We start from the raw sequence: 18,850 nt of genomic DNA on the forward strand, positions 1-18,850 counted from the left end.
ATCTCATCCTATATTGTTATATAACAATAAAATCTCGGATCTCACACATGGAAGCAACTATGTAATATTTACCATCATACATGATACATTACTGAGTTATTCATAAGATCTAGCTCATAGACGGGACCGTATCATAATTCCTTTCTTGTTTGGCATCAGAATGTTTTGCTTAGGAGGAATCCTTTTGAGGGAGCTTGGCTCCGGTATCTCTAAAGACATCTCATTCTTCAGCTTCATCGCATTCATCTCTTCATGCATCTTCTCCATCTTGCTATTCTCCTTTTCTGATTTTGTAGTCTGGTTGTTGCACACTTTCAAGTCTTCTTGCACTGTTAAGGGGTACAATATCAGAATTTGAAATTGATTTTCCAAACCGATAAAACATATTTATACTTTTTTAAGTAAGAACCTTCCATCCAACAAAATCCAAGTAAAAAAATACAAGATCGACCTATTTTTTTTATTTCTCAACCTCTTTTCCTTTCCTTTCCTGTCTCCCCTGCCAGCTGCCCACACACATACACAAGTGCGCGCGTGCACACACACACAAACTGTAATTCATATAATGGAGCTATCAATAAGGAAACCAAAAGGTCAAACGAAAGAGGGTAACAACAATTATTAAAAATCATCCCACTACCTTTAACTAAAAATTGTTTAAAATCAATTGTTTGAGATTCTCCTTTCTAATTTCATAGAACATAAGTAGTTATTTTTGGAGGATGCTTAGGGGCTTATGTATATGAATAAACCATGATCCTGAGAGAACTATGGCACCCTTCTATACAAATTACATCATCTGAGGGGGAAGGAAGACAATAAAGTGAAGGACAAGTTTATGTGTGAACAAGGTATTTCTAGGAGTACACAGTTTTTTTTATCCTTTTTCCTACATTATTGTTAACATGTCACTGCTAGAAGCCTTATTGTTTCCATTTCTCTGCAATGCTGGCAAAATTTAGACTACAAATTTTTTTCCCCTATTTTCTGATGTTGAGTGAACCCTTTTTTTTTTAAACTCAAAGCATAGTTAGGATTATTAAAAAAAATAAACCTTAGTTTGGATTATTAGAAGTAAATCGGCAATAGTTTGGATTAGTAGAGTGTATTTTTCCTAAATTATATATATATATATATATATATATATATATATATATATATATATATATATATATATATATATATATATATATATATATATATATATATATGAGCTCCGGCAAAAAAAAATTAACGGAGGGGGCAGGGGAGAATTTGACAATTCATTACCCTCTAAAGAAAATATTATTCATTACACAAACTAAATAAAGAAGTAAAGAGTTCCTTTGTATAAAAAAGGGTCACGAGTCCTTTCTAAAAATAGAAACATCAATTTTAGTTTAAAATATCTTAGTTCAAACCTGGTGAAAAGGTTTGTTATCTCACAAAACATGTTGTAAGATCTAACATACTACAGGCACTTTGGGTTTGTCATTTTGTTAAATACTTCCTTTGCTTCTTATTAGTTTGTATATTTCATTTATGCATATATTCCGAATCTAAAGGCCTGTTCCGATTTACTGAAAACAATTAAACTTAACCAATTGGAGTTGAACTGATTGAATTGTTTATGAGAGAAGGAAATTAGGAACTGAACTGATTGCACTGGGCTCAACTAAACTAAATTGTTTATGAGAGAAGGAAATTAGGAACTGAACTGACTGGACTGGAGTAGACTGAATTGAATTGAACTGAACTGATTGAAGTTGAACTAAACTTGAACTGAATTGAAATTAAATTGAACAGAATAGGTCCAAAATCTGTTTACCTTAAGATTAATAAAATTATTGCTCACTTGTTTGTGGACGTAGCCAATGTGTTGTTAGTGAACCACGTACATTCTATATATGCATGTTTCTTCAACTCTTCTCGGAATTGCGTTATCGGAGCTGACGAACCAACTCAAGAGCTTTAGCGGTGGAGAGGCTGGGCGAGAAGGGCACCATCGAGCGAGGTCTTTGTATTTGTTAGTTTCTTTCTAGCATCCTTCATAATAAATTGTTATTAAAGTAGGTTTGATTGCACCATCTGATAGACACCATATGTGTTAGGCTTATGCGATGGTGTCATGCCTGAAAGTCAGAGAACTAGCAATTGCTCTAGCCTTGTAAGTCTACAAAGACATTACATAATTCGTAGTATAATATAGTAACAACTAATTCAGGTACATATGCTACACAAATTATTTTGGACATATAAGTAATCCTACGATTTTAAATACAAATATTATTTAAAATCGAAAAACGTTCACCATTATTACATAGGGTAAAACAATACTATTCGTCGAGAAAAAAATTCTTATTTGTTTATGTCACAAAAATTATTATTTCTTAAACTACAAAAAAGAATTATTTAAATTACGTTGAATATTAAATCACTCGTTCAAAGGATATGAAAGACTAACGTCCGGCAGTAGAACAATACATGAAGAAGAGAAAACCATTGTCTTCCTAATATGAAGATGGACCAGATTCCTGGCTATTATTCTTGTAGTTCCATTGAACGTATTCTTCCCAAATACAAGGAAAGAATACATGTCCATATACATTCACCTTTAGATTTCTAAAACAAACACTAGAGAAATAACTATTTAAATTCTAATTCAAGATAATTATATTCCAAAAACTGTCACAAAATGATTTATATAATAACTTAATATTCTTGTTTTTTCACCCTTTCCCGGATTATGCTCAGAACAGATCATTTACGCTATGTTTGGATAACAATAGTAAAGGGAAAGGGAGGGGAGGGAGAAGGAAAAATTTAAATTTCCTTCCAAATCTCTCCAACAATGGAGGGATTTGATTTTTTAAAAGTGGAAGGAAAATGGATCCTTTCAATTCCCTCCCCTTCCTTCCTTGCATTAGATATCCAAACAAGGAATGATGCATCCCTCCATTTATCTTCTCTTCCTTTCCCTCCACTTCTCTCTATCCAAACATAACATTAGAGTGAATACATATAAAAGTTATCATCACTTACTTTCTGTTGATCAAATAATGTCAAATTGGAACAAAGACGATAAGCTTCATAACACATAAAGTGATATAGTTGATATGTGGAAATTTCAATAGCATAAATTTTGCCAAGTCAAGAAGTTGATGTAACCAGTAGCAAATATAAAAGAACTTTTAGAGTAAGCTTTAATATTTTTTCTTTCAATTTCACCTAAGTTTTGTAGTATTTGCAAACTATAAGAGGATTTGGAATTAAGGTTAGAGTGCCTTCCAGAATAAATTACATATAGAAATAAATTTATTCATCTTAATCATTATAAAAAAAAAACATATAATTGCAATTGCATAATAACTGCATCCCATTTCATATGACAAATTACATTAAAATTATTTACGTATTGACAAATTACATGAAACTTTATGTAGGTTGTTAAATTTGATAGATGTCATACACCTGTCAAACCTAAATTCCTAACAAAACCAACTAACAATGTAGTAGGGTAAATAGGGTCGAATGAATAGTATGGAAAAACTAAAGTATGTCATATGAATTAGGATAAAAAAAAAATAGTCTAAATTAAAGTAGGAAAAAAACAATTAATAAAAGTACCTAAGGTTATGGTTCACTAGGTTAATAGTTCTAAATCTATCAAATATCAATAACAATTCAATCCATCAATCAATTATTCAGAGAAATTGCTAAGTCTACGGTCGGGTCGTTTTAACGGTCTTAATTCAACATAAATATTTAGTCCGACCGCTAACATAATTAGAATTGCTAATTGTAAGTAAATCTCTAAAAGTAAGATCTTTCAATTCAAACTCTTATTCACAAAAATTAATCTAACAATTATACTAAGTATCACTAAGGATCTCAAGCTAGGCCTTTTTTAAGGTAAATTGAGTATCACTAGGTGAAAAAACAAAATTGGCACCGGTTCAAAACCCCTCAATGCCACCGGTTTTGAACCGGTGCCAATTTGGGGGTGCCAATAAGTGCATGAAAAGCCACCGGTTTGAACCGGTGGCAAAACTCGGAATTGGCACCGGTTAACCGGTGCCAATTCCGAGTTTTGCCACCGGTTCAAACCGGTGCCAAAAGTGCCCCAAAAATCAATTTTTTTTTCTTTCTTTTTTTTTGTGTCTTTTTTCACTTAAAAATTAAATCGACTAAAATAAATAAGAACATCAAAATATAAATCGAATATCAACCAATATAATCGAAAATTTACAATATATAATCAAAAAACATTTACAATATAGATCAATAAAATAGATCAATTACAACATATAAAAAAAAATTACAATATAAATCAAAAAAAATATTTACAACATCACAATCAAAAAAACCCCATACAACATCTAAATCAATATTCTTGCATCTTGATTCTTTGATTTAAGATCTAAATCAATATACCTGCACCAATTAAAACAAAAAAATAAATCGATTAAAATAAATTAGCTGCGAAATTTTTTTAAAAAAAAAACCAAGAAAATAAAAAAAAAATCAGTTAAAAACCCAGAAAATAAAAAAAATCGATTAAAATAAAACAAAAATCGAAAATCAGTTAAAAACCCATAAAATAAAAAAATATCGAATTAAAATCGATTAAAATAAAAAAAATCGATGAAAATAAAAAAAACGATTAAAATAAGTTAAAAACCCAGAAAATAAAAAAAATCGAATTAAAATAAGTTAAAAAATTCGATTAAAACAAACCAGAAAATAGAAAATCGGTTAAAAACCGAGAAAATAAAAAAAAAACGATTTAAAATCGATTAAAATAAAAAAAAAATTCGATTAAAAAATCGATTAAAATAAAAAAAAATTGAATTAAAATCAAGAAATTAAACCCAGAAAAATCAAGAAATTAAACCCGGAACCTAACCTCGAATAATTTTGGATTAAACCCTAACCTTGCTCATGCATGTGTTCGTGGTGGTCTTGGTGGTGGTGGAAAAGTCGGTGTTGCATGTGAAAGTGGTGGTCTTCGAATGAAAGAAAGGAGGAGGACACGAGGGAGAAGGAGACGAGGGAGAAGGAGATCGAGATGAGAAAAAGGAGGAGATGAGAAACAAAAGGGAGAACAGGAGACGAGGAGTAGGAGAAGGAAAGAGGAGTGGAGAGGAGAGAGAAAGAGTGCGGCTGAGAGAGAGGAGAGTTAGGGTTGGGGGTATTAAAGGGGCGGGTTTTTTTTCTTAATAACTAATGGCACCGATTCACATTGGCACCGGTTCAAACCGGTGCGCTATATGTTTTTGCCACCGGTTTGAACTGAACCGGTGCCATTATTCCTGGTTCATTTGCCCACCCATTTTTTAGTCTATTTTTGCCACCGATTTAGACTGAACCAGTGGCAATTAAGGGGTGCCTTTTTGCTTTTTTCTACTAGTGTATCACTGAGAATCTCAAGCTAGTTAGGCCTTTAGTAAATTTGCCTTTTTAAATCCAATCAGAAAATCTCCTATTTTCTTTATTAGAGAAAGAATAAGAAAGGATACAATTTACTATAACCTTGGGAATTGGGAAAGATAATTTCATCTCAATATGGGATTTATAAAGAGTGATGTGGATGGAATCAAGGATTCTTGAAGACAGACTGAGGTAAATAGGATCTTGCAAAAGAGATTTTAAAGATCTAATCCCGAGCCACTGTCACCCCAAAGACTAATGGTTTTCTCATTCCCAGATTCCTAAACAACATTTTTTTAATTCTACTAAAGAGATCTCTATGGTTAATTTTAAAGTTTTTAAATTTGGTATTTTTTTTTTTACAGGGAATGATTTGACAAAAAAAGAAGAGAATAAGGTGTTGGTTTTCATAAACACCGAGAGACTCTCGTATTCAATTGGAAGCATTTGAATTCCCATAAATTCGATGAATTTGAAGCTGAGAGGAGGCGAAGAAACCAAGCTTTTTGATGATGCTATTCAAGCCGAATTTCAATATTGGCAGAAAAATCCAAAGGTGGAATCTAAGTTTTCAAATTCATAGAGATGGTACCACATAGGAACATCGAGTAAGTGATGTAAAAAGTTGGTATGTAAGAAGTATATAGATAGTGAGTTCTCTCTTGACTCATTTCATTGAGTTGGTGTCAATCTGTTATAAAAAAAACAAAAGGGATCACTAGCTTACGCCAGATGGAAAAAATAGTCATAAACCTAAACCCATTAATTAATAGCCAACACGCAAGTTGAGATTGATTTATGGACCAAGATTGTATATTTGGTGTTCGTCCACCAAATATGTGTAATCTATTCACTTTTAAGCATCAATCCCAAAAAAATGTATTCGATTTCTCCTTGCTTAATTTTTATTAAATTGTACTCATACATTTATTCAATTGTACTCATACAAGGAATAAAGACCTCACATGTTATTTTGAAAGGTATAAGCTAAATAGAGCTGTCAAAAGCATACTCGACCCGAAATACCGACCTAAACCTGATTATTAACCGACCCGAATGAACCCAAAAAAATGGTGACCCGAACCCGATATGACCCGACCTTAAACCAACCCTAGACCCGAGTTGACCCGAGTATTTGAGACCCGAACCCGAACATGAACCGACCTAGAGACGACCCGACCTGAATGTAACCCGTAAATTATTGACCTGAACCGAAATCGACCCAAACCTGTTTTAACCCGTTAAAACCTGAATTTAACCCGACCTATTACTAACCTGACCCGAATTCAACCCGACCTGTTCCTAATCTGACCCGAATTTAACCCGACCTGTTACTAACTTAAACTTACTAGAACTTATTAGCTCGAATTTAAACTTCTCTGAAATTATTTCTCTTACAATAAATGAAGAAATTAATAATGATTAAACATGAACGTCATTACATGAACTGTTAACAAACCGACCCAAAAAATGTAACTGGACCCAATATGACCCGACTTGATATCAACCTTAAACCCATATTAATCCAATATTTGATACCCGAACCCGAACATGAACCGACTTGATTATTATAACTCGCAAATTATTAACTTGCCGACTTGAACCCAAGAATGACAAGACTTGGAAAGGACCGACCTGATTATAACCCGAAAATTATTGACTTGAACCGAACCCGAGAATGACCTGACTTGGAAATGACCCGACCTGATTATAACCCGCAAATTATTGACTTGCCGACTTGAACCCGAGAATGACCCGATTTGGAAATGACCCAACCTGATTATAACCAGCAAATTATTAACCAAACCCGACTTGAACCCGAGAATGACCTGACTTGGAAATGACCCGACCTGATTATAACCCGCAAATTATTGACTTGAGCCGAACCCGACTTGAACTCCCAATGGTATTTTCATTCCCTTTCAGGGCTGGCACGCAATGGATTGCAGGTGGATCGGGTGGAGCTCAATCCACCTCCATCCGCCAACAGTCCATCCGTCATCCAACCTTTTCCTCACCATTTATTAACTCTTCATCCACATCCAACCTGTCCATTATCTGTGGATGAATTGGGTGATCGGGTGAAATAAAATACACCATCGATTATTTATAATAGTAATATGCATAAATTAACAATTTGATATATAGTTGACAAAATCTTTAAATTTTCCAACATTCACATTATTATACGAAGTCTAATTTATGTTACTAGAAAATATAAAAGTATATACTTATGTAGTATTACAAATAGCCAAATAGGTTAAAAAAAACATTTTAAATTTTTTAATAAATATAAGCGGATGGATGGATGAGATGGGTGATGGACGGATGAAGCTCCCCTCGAAAACCAAATTCGTCACCCGATCCATCCATCATCCATATAAAATCGATCTGTATTTTTTCGGGTTTTCATCCATTTAATTGGATCAGGTGGTTGGGTTATGCATGGGATCGAGTGAAATTACAGGCCCTATTCCCTTTGTTTGTGCCACCTGTGCACCTCCACATCCACTAACACCAATGCACATCCACTAGTCCACACCACAACCCAGACCATCACCACCTCACCACCACCACCATCACTGACACCGCCCCACCATCTTTAACATCTCCAACACCATCCCACCACCGTCACCAGGCCATCTCCGACATCATCCCACCACCGTCATGTTCAATAACACCCAAAACCCACCCAAAAACCACCCTAAACCACCAAAAGCCCACTTGAAACCACCACCTCATCTAGGAAAAAAAAAAACCCTAGCCACATAAAACCACCAACATCTAAAATTCGGATATGCAGTTTTAATGCTCGAATATAACCTTAAAAACTTTAACATAGCCACGGTGGAAAAAACAATGTATCAAGAGAGCTAGGCAGCGGTAGCGCGTGTATGGCGATGGGGGTAGTGAAGTGGTACGGCGACAGGCCGGGGTGAGTGTGGTGGTGCAACAAAAAGGTAAGGGTGGGTCGGTGGTGTTCCGGCAAAGAGGGTTGGTTGTCATCATGGCAACAACCATGAGAATGAGAGATGAGAGGAGAGTTTAATACCAATAAACAACATACTATATCAATGGGATTTTCTTTCCATTATCCTCCTTTCCCTTTCTCAAACTCATTCCTTTTCCCTTTTATGAACCAAACGGCCCCTAACAGTATAACTTAACCATAAGTATACAGTATGCCAGATTACCAAAGCCAATAAACATCATGAGGGCATGACTTTTAACTTATAACATATTTGGCTTTAAAATTACATGCAATAATATGTTTAATATTAGTCATTTTTAAACCTTTTATCTCATCCTATATTGTTATATAACAATAAAATCTCGGATCTCACACATGGAAGCAACTATGTAATATTTACCATCATACATGATACATTACTAAGTTATTCATAAGATCTAGCTCATAGACGGGACCGTATCATAATTCCTTTCTTGTTTGGCATCAGAATGTTTTTCTCAGGAGGAATCCTTTTAAGGGAGCTTGGCTCCAATATCTTTGAAGATATCTTATTCTTCAGCTTCAGCTTCATCGCATTCATCTCTTCCTACATCTTCTCCATCTTGCTATTCTCCTTTTCTGATTTTGTAGTCTGGTTGTTGCACACTTTCAATAAGGTTCTATCTTTCAAGTCTTCTTGCACTGTTAAGGGGTACAATATCAAAATTTGAAATTGATTTTCCAAACCGATAAAAAATATTTTAACTTTTTAAGAAAGAACCTTCCATCCAAAAAAATCCAAGAAAAAATAGAGGATTGCCCTGTTTTCTTATCTCTCAACCTCCTTTCCTTTCCTTTCATGTCTCCCTTGTCAGCCGCCCACACACACACACGTGCGCATGCACGTGCACACACACACAAACTGTAATTCATATAATGGAGCTATCAATAAGGAAACCACTAGGTCAAAACAAAGAGGGTAGCAACACTTATTCAAAATCTTTTATGCTTATTAGAACCAATAGCAGGACAAGATTTGAATTCATTTTACCAGTTGCCAGTAATAAGGAAAAACGTTATGTTCCATGAATTGTGAACTCACAAAAATAAATACCATTACAATATCTTGATCACTAATACGGAGTAAAAGAAAAGCTTCACCACAAAAGTTGTGAACCCTCAAAGAGTATAATCTTTTTCAAAGAAACTTTACTTCATTAGAAAGCTGCAAGAATTGTGATGTCTACAATCTATATACAATGGCGTATCAAGTTGAAATGCTAGATGTCAAGTGTTTCTATTTTGATCACCTCTCGTGCAGACTTGTTTTACATAGCTACCAAAATTTTATTATACAATATAAATGCTTAGATATGAACATCAAATTTAGACTTGCTAGCGTTGATACTAGATGGTTAGATAATTTTCTAGAATGCTTCAGTAATCTATTCTTGTAGGTGACAAGTAAATTTCTGTTTGCGGAAAAGAGTGCTTCATCATCTATAGTTGATGTTGAAGCTGAAGTGAAAGATGCAGAATGAAGCTCACATAATTTTGTTCTTGTTTAAAGGTAATGCTTTGTTACAACATCTCATCCTATGATAGACATACCCAAAAAATTGAGCAAGCTCTAAAGGAAACGCAAAGTGAAGATGTGTCTGATGATTCTCTTTCAAGGTGTGCCGATCTTGAAAAGCAACTTAATGCACTTTTAGAGTCCATCACAAAGCCTCACAGAGAAGGAAGAAAAATGAAATTCTAGGACTTTTTGACTTAGATGGTGTTTAGCGCGAAGAGGAAGCTGATTTAGAAAAGGTGGTTCAGTCCTTCTACCAAAACCTCTTTACTATCGGTACTCCCTTGGATGATGCTTGTGAGAAGGTCCTTGATTCGACAGAACGTCTCATTACTCCAAAAATTAATGCAGAGCTCTTACGCCCCTTCTCGAAGGATGAAGTTTTTGCCGCCCTCAATCAGATGCACCCTTGTAAGGCTCCGGGTCCTGACGGTATGCATGCTATATTTTTTCAGAAATTTTGGCATATTATTGGTGATGATGTTGCTGGTTTTGTTAGTAATGTTTTACAGGGAGATGAATCAATTAGCCTTGTGAATTTTACTAATATTGTCCTTATCCCGAAAGTCCAGACTCCTACTACGATGTCTGAATATAGACCTATTGTTCTTTGTAATGTGCTTTACAAAATTGCTTCAAAATCCATTGTTATGAGACTAAAGTCAATTCTCCCTAACATTATTTCGGAGAATCAGAGTGCTTTCATTCCGGGGCGTCTCATTACTGATAATGCTCTTATTGCTCTTGAGGTGTTCCATACTATGAAAATGAGAAGCAAGGGCAAGAAAGGGACGCGTTCTATGAAGCTTGATATGAGTAAGGCCTATGACAGAGTATAATGGAATTTTCCAAGAAAAACTGCTTTTGAAGATGGGTTTTGCGGATAGATAGGTTGATGTAGTCATGGATTGTGTGACGTCGGTCAAATATTCTTTTATAATCAATGGCAACGTTTGTGGCTCAGTGGTTCCTTCTAGAGGTCTCCGACAAGGAGACTCCTTGTCCCCGTATCTTTTTATTCTTGTTGTAGATGCTTTTTCAGGGTTGCTTCGGAAAGCTTTGCATGATGGCTTTATTCATGGGGCTAAAGCTAGCCGTTGTGGTCCGACTATCTCTCACCTTCTCTTTGCGGATGATAGTCTCCTTTTTGCAAGAGCCAACCGAAAGGAGTGTTCGAAAATTGTCGAAATTCTTGACATATATGAACAAGCTTCCGGTCAGAAAATTAACTATGAAAAATCGGAGGTCTCTTTCAGCAGGGGATTTAGTACCACAGTACAAGATGAGTTGTTGGGATACTTGCAATGCGATGAGTGGACAATCATGATAAATATCTTGGAGTGCCAACCATAATAGGAAAATCAAAAAAGATGATCTTTGCGGCTCTTAAAGATAGAATATGGAAAAAACTATCGGGGTGGAAGGAAAAATTTCTCTCTAGAGCGGGAAAGGAGGTGCTTCTAAAGTCGGTGATACAGGCTATCCCTACTTACATCATGGGGGTTTATAAAATTCCTTCTGGAATCATTGATGAGATTCATGCCATGATGGTGCAGTTTTGGTGGGGGGAAGATGAGGTAAAAAGAATAGTCCACTGGAAGAGTTAGAAGGACCTTTGTACTCCCAAGTGCTTAGGGGGTATGGGGTTTAGAGATTTAAGAGTGTTCAATGATGCCCTCCTTGGGCGTCAAGCCTGGAGAATAGCCACCAATCCTGATTCCCTTTTAAATAAAGTACTTAGTGCAAAGTATTATAAGGGAAAGAACTTTCTTGATGCCAATCTAGGTGTAGGGGGAAGCTTCTCGTGGCGCAACATTTGGTCCTCAAAGAGTTTGATCAAAGAAGGAATGGTTTGGCGTATTGGCAATGGTTCTATTGTGAATATTTAGTCTGACCCTTGGATTAGCAGTGGGGAGAGTAGATTCATCACTACCTCTTGTTCAAAAGAAGTAATTTATGTAAGAGATTTGATTGACCACTCCTTGAGGGAGTGGGATATTAATCGTATTGAAAGCTTATTTAATGGGATGATATACGCATCATTCTTGCTCTGCCTCTAAGCTCTGTTGGCAACCCCGACTCTATCTCATGGGCTTTTCGATGGATGGTAATTACTCGGTGAAAACGACTTATATGCTCAGGAAAGGTTGCAACCTTGATAACTTTCACAAGGCATGGATTGAAATCTGGGGCATGGATGTCACTCCCAAGGCCCGACATTTCCTTTGGCGTATTTGTACAGGTACCCTTCCTACTCGTGCATATCTAAATCGCAGGCATATGGTTAATTACACAGACTGCCCGTGGTGTGTAAACTGCCCCAAAACCGTCTGCCACGCCCTTTTTGATTGCCCAACTGTGCGTGAACTTTGGGTGGAGTGTGATTGCGTTGAGATGTCTATTTGGCCTTCTGGAATATCCTTTTTAGACTTAATTGTATCATGATCTAAGTTGGACAATAAGAAGAAATGCAGGGGAGGTTTTCTTTTGTGGAATATATGGTTCAGAAGAAATGAAACGATTTTTAATGGAAAGGAATTATATCATCCCATAATTGTTGATCGCGTCTTTCGTCTAGCTGCTGATTGTATGGCTTACACAAAGAAAATATATGGAGGTATTAGGAAACGCTCCTGCAGCAGCTCGAAGACGTGGAAAGCCCTGCCTGAAGGGCCCATTAAGCTCAACTGCGACGCCTCCTTGGGTGAAGAGGGGTGGATTGGGATGGGTGTGGTCGCCAGAAATCACGAGGGTGAGATCCTCTTCGCTGCTACTCGTCAAAACAGGGCTCATTGGCTGCAAATCATTGCTGAGGGAAAGGTTGTGCTTCTTTGCAATGAGACTAGCCAAGCGCTTCGATCTTTCGAATATCATCATTGAAACTGATTGTGAAGTTCTCATCAAGCGGTTGTGCAAGGGTTCTATTTTCTTCTCTGATCTAGACTCTCTTTTAGATGATATTTTGTTTCTTAGTTCCTCTTTTATTTCTGTTAATTGGAGTCATGTTAAGCGTAGTAGCAACATTGTTGCCCATAATCTAGCTCGCTTAACGCCTTTTGGTAGTGAGCAAATTACAAAGTCCTTGTGAGGTTTCCCCGTATGTACTGATGGATAAATTATTAATATAAGGCTCCGATTACTTATTCTCAGAAAGAAAAAAAAAGGGTTTTGAGATAATGCGTCATTTTCCAATTTTTTGAACTTTAAACTTTTTTTATATTCTCAGTAATCAGGTTTGGTCTTTGGTGTAGCAAATCAAGTTTTTAAGTTGCAAATATAGAAAGGATGTAGATATATACTACAATCTTATTGTCAGGTTGTAATTCATCATATATATACAATCTTATTGTCAGTATGTAATTCATCAAGTAGTATATATATATACAATCTTATTGTCAGTATGTAATTCATCATGTAGTGTAGCTATTTCTCTAGGATGAGCTTGATGAGAGTCAGCCTCAAGCTTGGCATACTGCTCCATGCCACTACTCTTCATGTAATCTGTAGGATGAGCTTGATGAGAGTCGGCCTCACGCTAGAATGTAAAAGCTTGGCATACTGCTCCATGCCACTACTCTTCATGTAATCTGTAGGATGAGCTTGATGAGAGTCGGCCTCACGCTAGAATGTAAAAGCTTGGCATACTGCTCCATGCCACTACTCTTCATGTAATCTGTAGGATGAGCTTGATGAGAGTCGGCCTCACGCTAGAATGTAAAAGCTTGGCATACTGCTCCATGCCACTACTCTTCATGTAATCTGTAGGATGAGCTTGATGAGAGTCGGCCTCACGCTAGAATGTAAAAGCTTGGCATACTGCTCCATGCCACTACTCTTCATGTAATCTGTAGGATGAGCTTGATGAGAGTCGGCCTCACGCTAGAATGTAAAAGCTTGGCATACTGCTCCATGCCACTACTCTTCATGTAATCTGTAGGATGAGCTTGATGAGAGTCGGCCTCACGCTAGAATGTAAAAGCTTGGCATACTGCTCCATGCCACTACTCTTCATGTAATCTGTAGGATGAGCTTGATGAGAGTCGGCCTCACGCTAGAATGTAAAAGCTTGGCATACTGCTCCATGCCACTACTCTTCATGTAATCTGTAGGATGAGCTTGATGAGAGTCGGCCTCACGCTAGAATGTAAAAGCTTGGCATATTGCTCCATGCCACTACTCTTCATGTAATCTGTAGGATGAGGCTAGAATGTAAAAGCTTGGCATACGGCTCCATGCCACTACTCTTCATGTAATGTGACTTACATTCTTATAGAATTGTACATATATGCTGTAATTGTTATCTTGAATTCTATTACAAAATTTTGTTAGTCATGCAATTTATATGTGTCGGTGTGCCACTAGTACAAAATCTGGCCAAGTTTACCTACTAACATATATATGAGCCTACACCATAAGTGCAAAATCAGGACTTCTTAAATGTGTTATTAACAACACTTAATTACATTCTAAAGAGAGAAATGGAGGGAAAAGAAAGATCATCCTTTGTTTGGAATTAGAAGGATCAATTTTCCTTCCTCTTTTAATGAACCAAATCCCTCTATTGTTGGAGAAATTTGAAAGGAAAATGGTTTTCCCTTTCTCCCTCCTTTCCCTTCACTATTGTTATCCAAATATAGTGTAAATTTAATGAATGAGATTCAGCCAAAATAAAAATAAAAATAATAATAATAAATAAGGGAGGGGTTGAATATATAGTTTTTCTATTCAAATGAGGCTAGAAGGTGAGAAAGAAAATAGAAACAACAAAGCAAATAAACAAGAAAAAACAAAGTAACCTATAGAGGTACAAGGCATAGAAATATAGAATAGCCACCCCTCGAACATCCTCCTTTAAAATACGACTTAATTCTACTGGAATAAATTGATTAAATCTAATTGAGAGTATTGAGTAGCTCCGCGGTTGACCAACCAATCCCCTGCTCGGTTTCCTTGTCGATACACATGAACAACCATTATTTCCCACTGATTCGCCTCAATTAGCTCTTTACCATATTTGATGTCATGAATATTCTCTCCCCTAGGGATTAATGATTTGCCTAGAGCCTATATGAAAGCAACATTATCCGTTTGGATTTTCAGCCTAGCAATGTGTAAGTTTTTTGCAAGTTCCAAGCCTCTAGTTAGGGCCACAACTTCAGCTCTAAAAGCTGAGCAGTAGTCAAAGTTTGTGGCAAATGCAGAGACAAAGTTGCCAGCATAGTGTCTAATGATGGTTGCAGCACCATCACAGTTCAAAGTGAATCAAACGTAGCCTCGGGCTTGCCAAATAATGCTAGCAGGAACTCATGATGCTATATAAAATCTAATATAAAATCCACATTGTATAAAGTTTGCATTTTTTTAGTCTTATATTCATGTCCATGTATAGGAAGTAGCTAAATGCATCATTCTTCATATACATACATCATCTACTGTTTATAATTGTATAATATTGCTTTAATGATATACTTTAATTTTTATATTACATTTAGAAAATATTTACCACAGCTTTCAAATTATGGCTTCGATATATAAATGAATATGCACGTCAGTCATATAGTAAGAATAATTTGCAAGAATTATGAAAAGTTTTATAAAAATAGCTAGATTAGAGCATCAATAATGCATTGTTTCTTATATGGTAGTTCTTATTCTCTCTCTTGTTTCACATCATCATAAATTCTTATTAAGCTCCACCCTTCATATACCCAAAGAAATGCATTAGGTCTTAACACTATATCTTAATCTCTCTCTTCTTTCTCTCTCTTACTTTTAATAATTGCTCCATCATTATTATATTTGTCCAACAACACTTTTTTTTTTTGAGGAACACTTTTATTATTATTATTATTGCTACTGCTACTACTACTACTACTACTACTAGTATATATGCTTGTTTTTTTTAATTATTGTTTTTTGGTATTAAACAACATACAAATGTATTGTTAAATATGAGTTATATAATGTACTTAAAAAAAATTGGCATTAATATTGAATATGGAGATGAGAACTTTTGCATACAATAACACATTAACAATAGTAAGAAAAACATAAACACAATTAAAAGAGACAAAGAAATACATTCAGAAATTAAAATTAATAGGAATAAAAATACATTTTATTCCTCACCATCATGACCAAACCGATCCCAGATATGTTCCATTAAGTCATCTCGCAATTGAATATGGGTTCCCCTATTTCGTACTCTCATCCTATTCCTTAGGTATGTTTGCATATCGGCACGCCAACGTACATTATAATTAGTTGGCGAGTCATCATCATTTTCTGCTTGATCCAACTGCCTAAAATCTCCATACTCTTCATTGTGAAGGTAACCTTGTCGTTCATCTTCAACAATCATGTTATGCAATATGATACAAGCTATCATTATTTTTTGCACAACTTCTATTTTCCATATTAGTGCCGGGTTTCGTATTATAGCAAATCTAGCCTGGAGAACTCCAAAAGCACGCTCAACATCTTTTCGTACCGACTCTTGGCGTTGCGAAAATAATTTTGCTTTTCGACCTTGTGGAAGTCGAAATGCTTGCACAAAAGTTGCCCATTCTGGATATATACCATCTGCTAGGTAATATCCCATATTGTATTGGTGACCATTTACTTCAAAATTGACTGGTGGCGCTCTTCCTTCAAAAATATCATTAAAAACTGGAGATCGATTTAGTACATTGATGTCGTTTGATGAGCCCAGAACTCCAAAAAAAGCATGCCAAATCCATAAATCTGCCGATGCAACTGCTTCTAATATTATTGTAGATTTACCATCTCGACCTTGAAATTGTCCTTGCCAAGTAGTTGGACAATTTTTCCACTCCCAATGCATACAATCTATACTTCCCAACATGCCTGGGAATCCACGCACCTCTCCAATGTGCAATAGCCTTTGTAAGTCTTCTTCATTTGGCTTCCTCAAATACACGTCTTGAAACTCGGCAATTATAACATCAACAAATCTACTTAAGGCATTGAGTGAGCTTTTCTCACTAATTCTGACATACTCATCGATTTGGTCAGCTGCTACTCCATATGCCAATAATCTCATAGCTGCAGTGCATTTTTGTAGTGGTGAAAAACCGGGCTTACCTACTGCATCATATTTTTGTTGAAACCATGGATCGCGTTGTTGGACTCTTTCAACTATATGCATAAATAACGACCTTTTCATCCTAAACCTCTGTCGAAATTGATCATCAGTATATACTGGATTCTCAGCAAAATAATCTAAGAATAACCGGTTGTGACCGGCAACATGATCTCTTGGTCGATTGGGAGAACGATTCTTCCTCTGCCTTTGAGAAGTTGAACTCCTTCTAGTGAGCTCGGTAACAGTTTCAGCTACAATTTGATTGCGATGTGGCATTTCCATTACCCAATTACGAGCCATTTGCCGGACTTGTGATCGGGGGTTTGGATTTTCATGGTCTAAGCTTGCAGAGCTTGAACTTGAACTTGAACTAGAAGCCATAATTATTTTTGAAGATGCTGCGTATTGAAATTTTTGTGAAATAAGAGAGGAATTGAATTGTAAGTTGTGTAAACATTAATGTACAAGGTGTTATTATATAGATTTGAAAAGTTAAAGATGCTTGTAAATAATTGATGTGCCATGAAAGACACGTGACACACCATGCATTGTCACACAAAAGTCATATTATATCAATACAATGCTATTGATGTCGGCAGAAGAGCTCTGAGTACATCGATAATTCACCTGCAAAAGAAAATGCCTCAAAATTATTTATGTACGTGGTTTTTGACTCATATTTCAACATGTTTGTACTATTTGGTCTTTTGTCGTTTTAAAATTACAAACATAAGCATGTTTTTTTGTTTTTTCAATACAACATAACTAATAAGATTAAGAATTACACTAATACGATTAAGAATTACACTGATACAATTAAGAATTATGTTGGTACGATTAACTAGTAGTAATTAAACATAACAACTATTGATAAACTACAATTACATTAAATTAACAATGATGTTTAAAAATAAAGTCATTACATGGTCATTAATTCGTCCCACAACTTATTTTTACGAGCTTCATCTTCCTCTGATAAAGTATCTCGACTTAGTAATGCTTGTAGTAGTTGATATTTTAATTCCCGTTCTTTCATGATTTGGGCTTGTCTTTTTCTTTCCTCTCTAATTCGTTCAACCTCAACGAACTCCTTCACTGCCTTTGCAGTTTCTTCGTTTGAATGTTGTATACTTGCAAGTTTCTCTTGCAAAGGATCAACAACATCAGTTGCCTTCATCTTCAATTTCCTTTTTGCTGCCTTTTGACCCCCTGGTCGTGTTAGGGGGTTAGCACTTTGTGGTGTTCTTTCTGCAGATGACGAAGAAAAATTTCCACTTTCGTCTAGTCTTGATCTTTTTTCACTCCCCTCACTTCCTCTAGATTGATTGATACCACTTGGAGTTTGATAATTTGGAGGATCAAATAAGGGTGTTGATGAATCGGTGGTGTACACAAATGCATTCATAAATTTAGGTTGGTTTTTTAATCTTTCATATGCAAAGTCAAACTTAAAATCTTCATCCATATCAGAATAATAAATTGCGTTAGCTTCATTAGTGACATCTAAAGTGCACTCACCGCTTTTATTTCGTTGTTTGCATAGATCAACACATGCTGCATATTTTGCAACTGCAAGTCGTATTTTTTGCCAGCGACACTTGGGTTGTTGAAGTTCTCTTGATCTTCCCCCACTACGATGCTTGTTGTAGTAGTCTACTATCTTACTCCAAAATGCTTCACCGGTTTGATTAGTACCATTTACTTTATCAGGAGCATAATTGAGCCATCCACTAATTAAAAGGTTATCTTGGGCCTTATTCCAAGATATCCTCCTCCCTTTACCACTTGAAGTTGTTGGTGTTGGTTCATC

The 18,850-nt window shown here is 35.8% G+C and overlaps 2 protein-coding genes across 2 annotated transcripts in view; one reads left to right on the forward strand and one right to left on the reverse strand.

Annotated features, from left to right (window-relative positions):
- Positions 1-13,252, forward strand: part of LOC145574881 (uncharacterized) — a 45,970-nt gene extending 32,718 nt beyond the window's left edge. Inside the window, exon 6 of the mRNA XM_081632757.1 lies at positions 13,162-13,252. Within this exon, the coding sequence (XP_081488883.1) occupies positions 13,162-13,202 (41 nt within the window). The 3' untranslated portion in view covers positions 13,203-13,252. The remainder of the gene's footprint in view (positions 1-13,161) is intronic.
- Positions 13,253-16,053: 2,801 nt separating this feature from the next.
- Positions 16,054-17,421, reverse strand: LOC145575646 (uncharacterized). Its single transcript, XM_081633477.1, has 2 exons — positions 16,782-17,421; positions 16,054-16,721 (listed from the first exon to the last, which is right to left on the reverse strand). The coding sequence occupies exons 1-2, from the start codon at positions 17,419-17,421 to the stop codon at positions 16,054-16,056; spliced, it is 1,308 nt and encodes a 435-aa protein (XP_081489603.1).
- Between the last annotated feature and the right edge of the window lie 1,429 nt (positions 17,422-18,850).

The sequence above is a fragment of the Chenopodium album genome, chromosome 13 (genome assembly GCF_948465745.1).
Source record: "Chenopodium album chromosome 13, dcCheAlbu1.1, whole genome shotgun sequence".
Lineage (NCBI taxonomy): Eukaryota > Viridiplantae > Streptophyta > Magnoliopsida > Caryophyllales > Amaranthaceae > Chenopodium > Chenopodium album.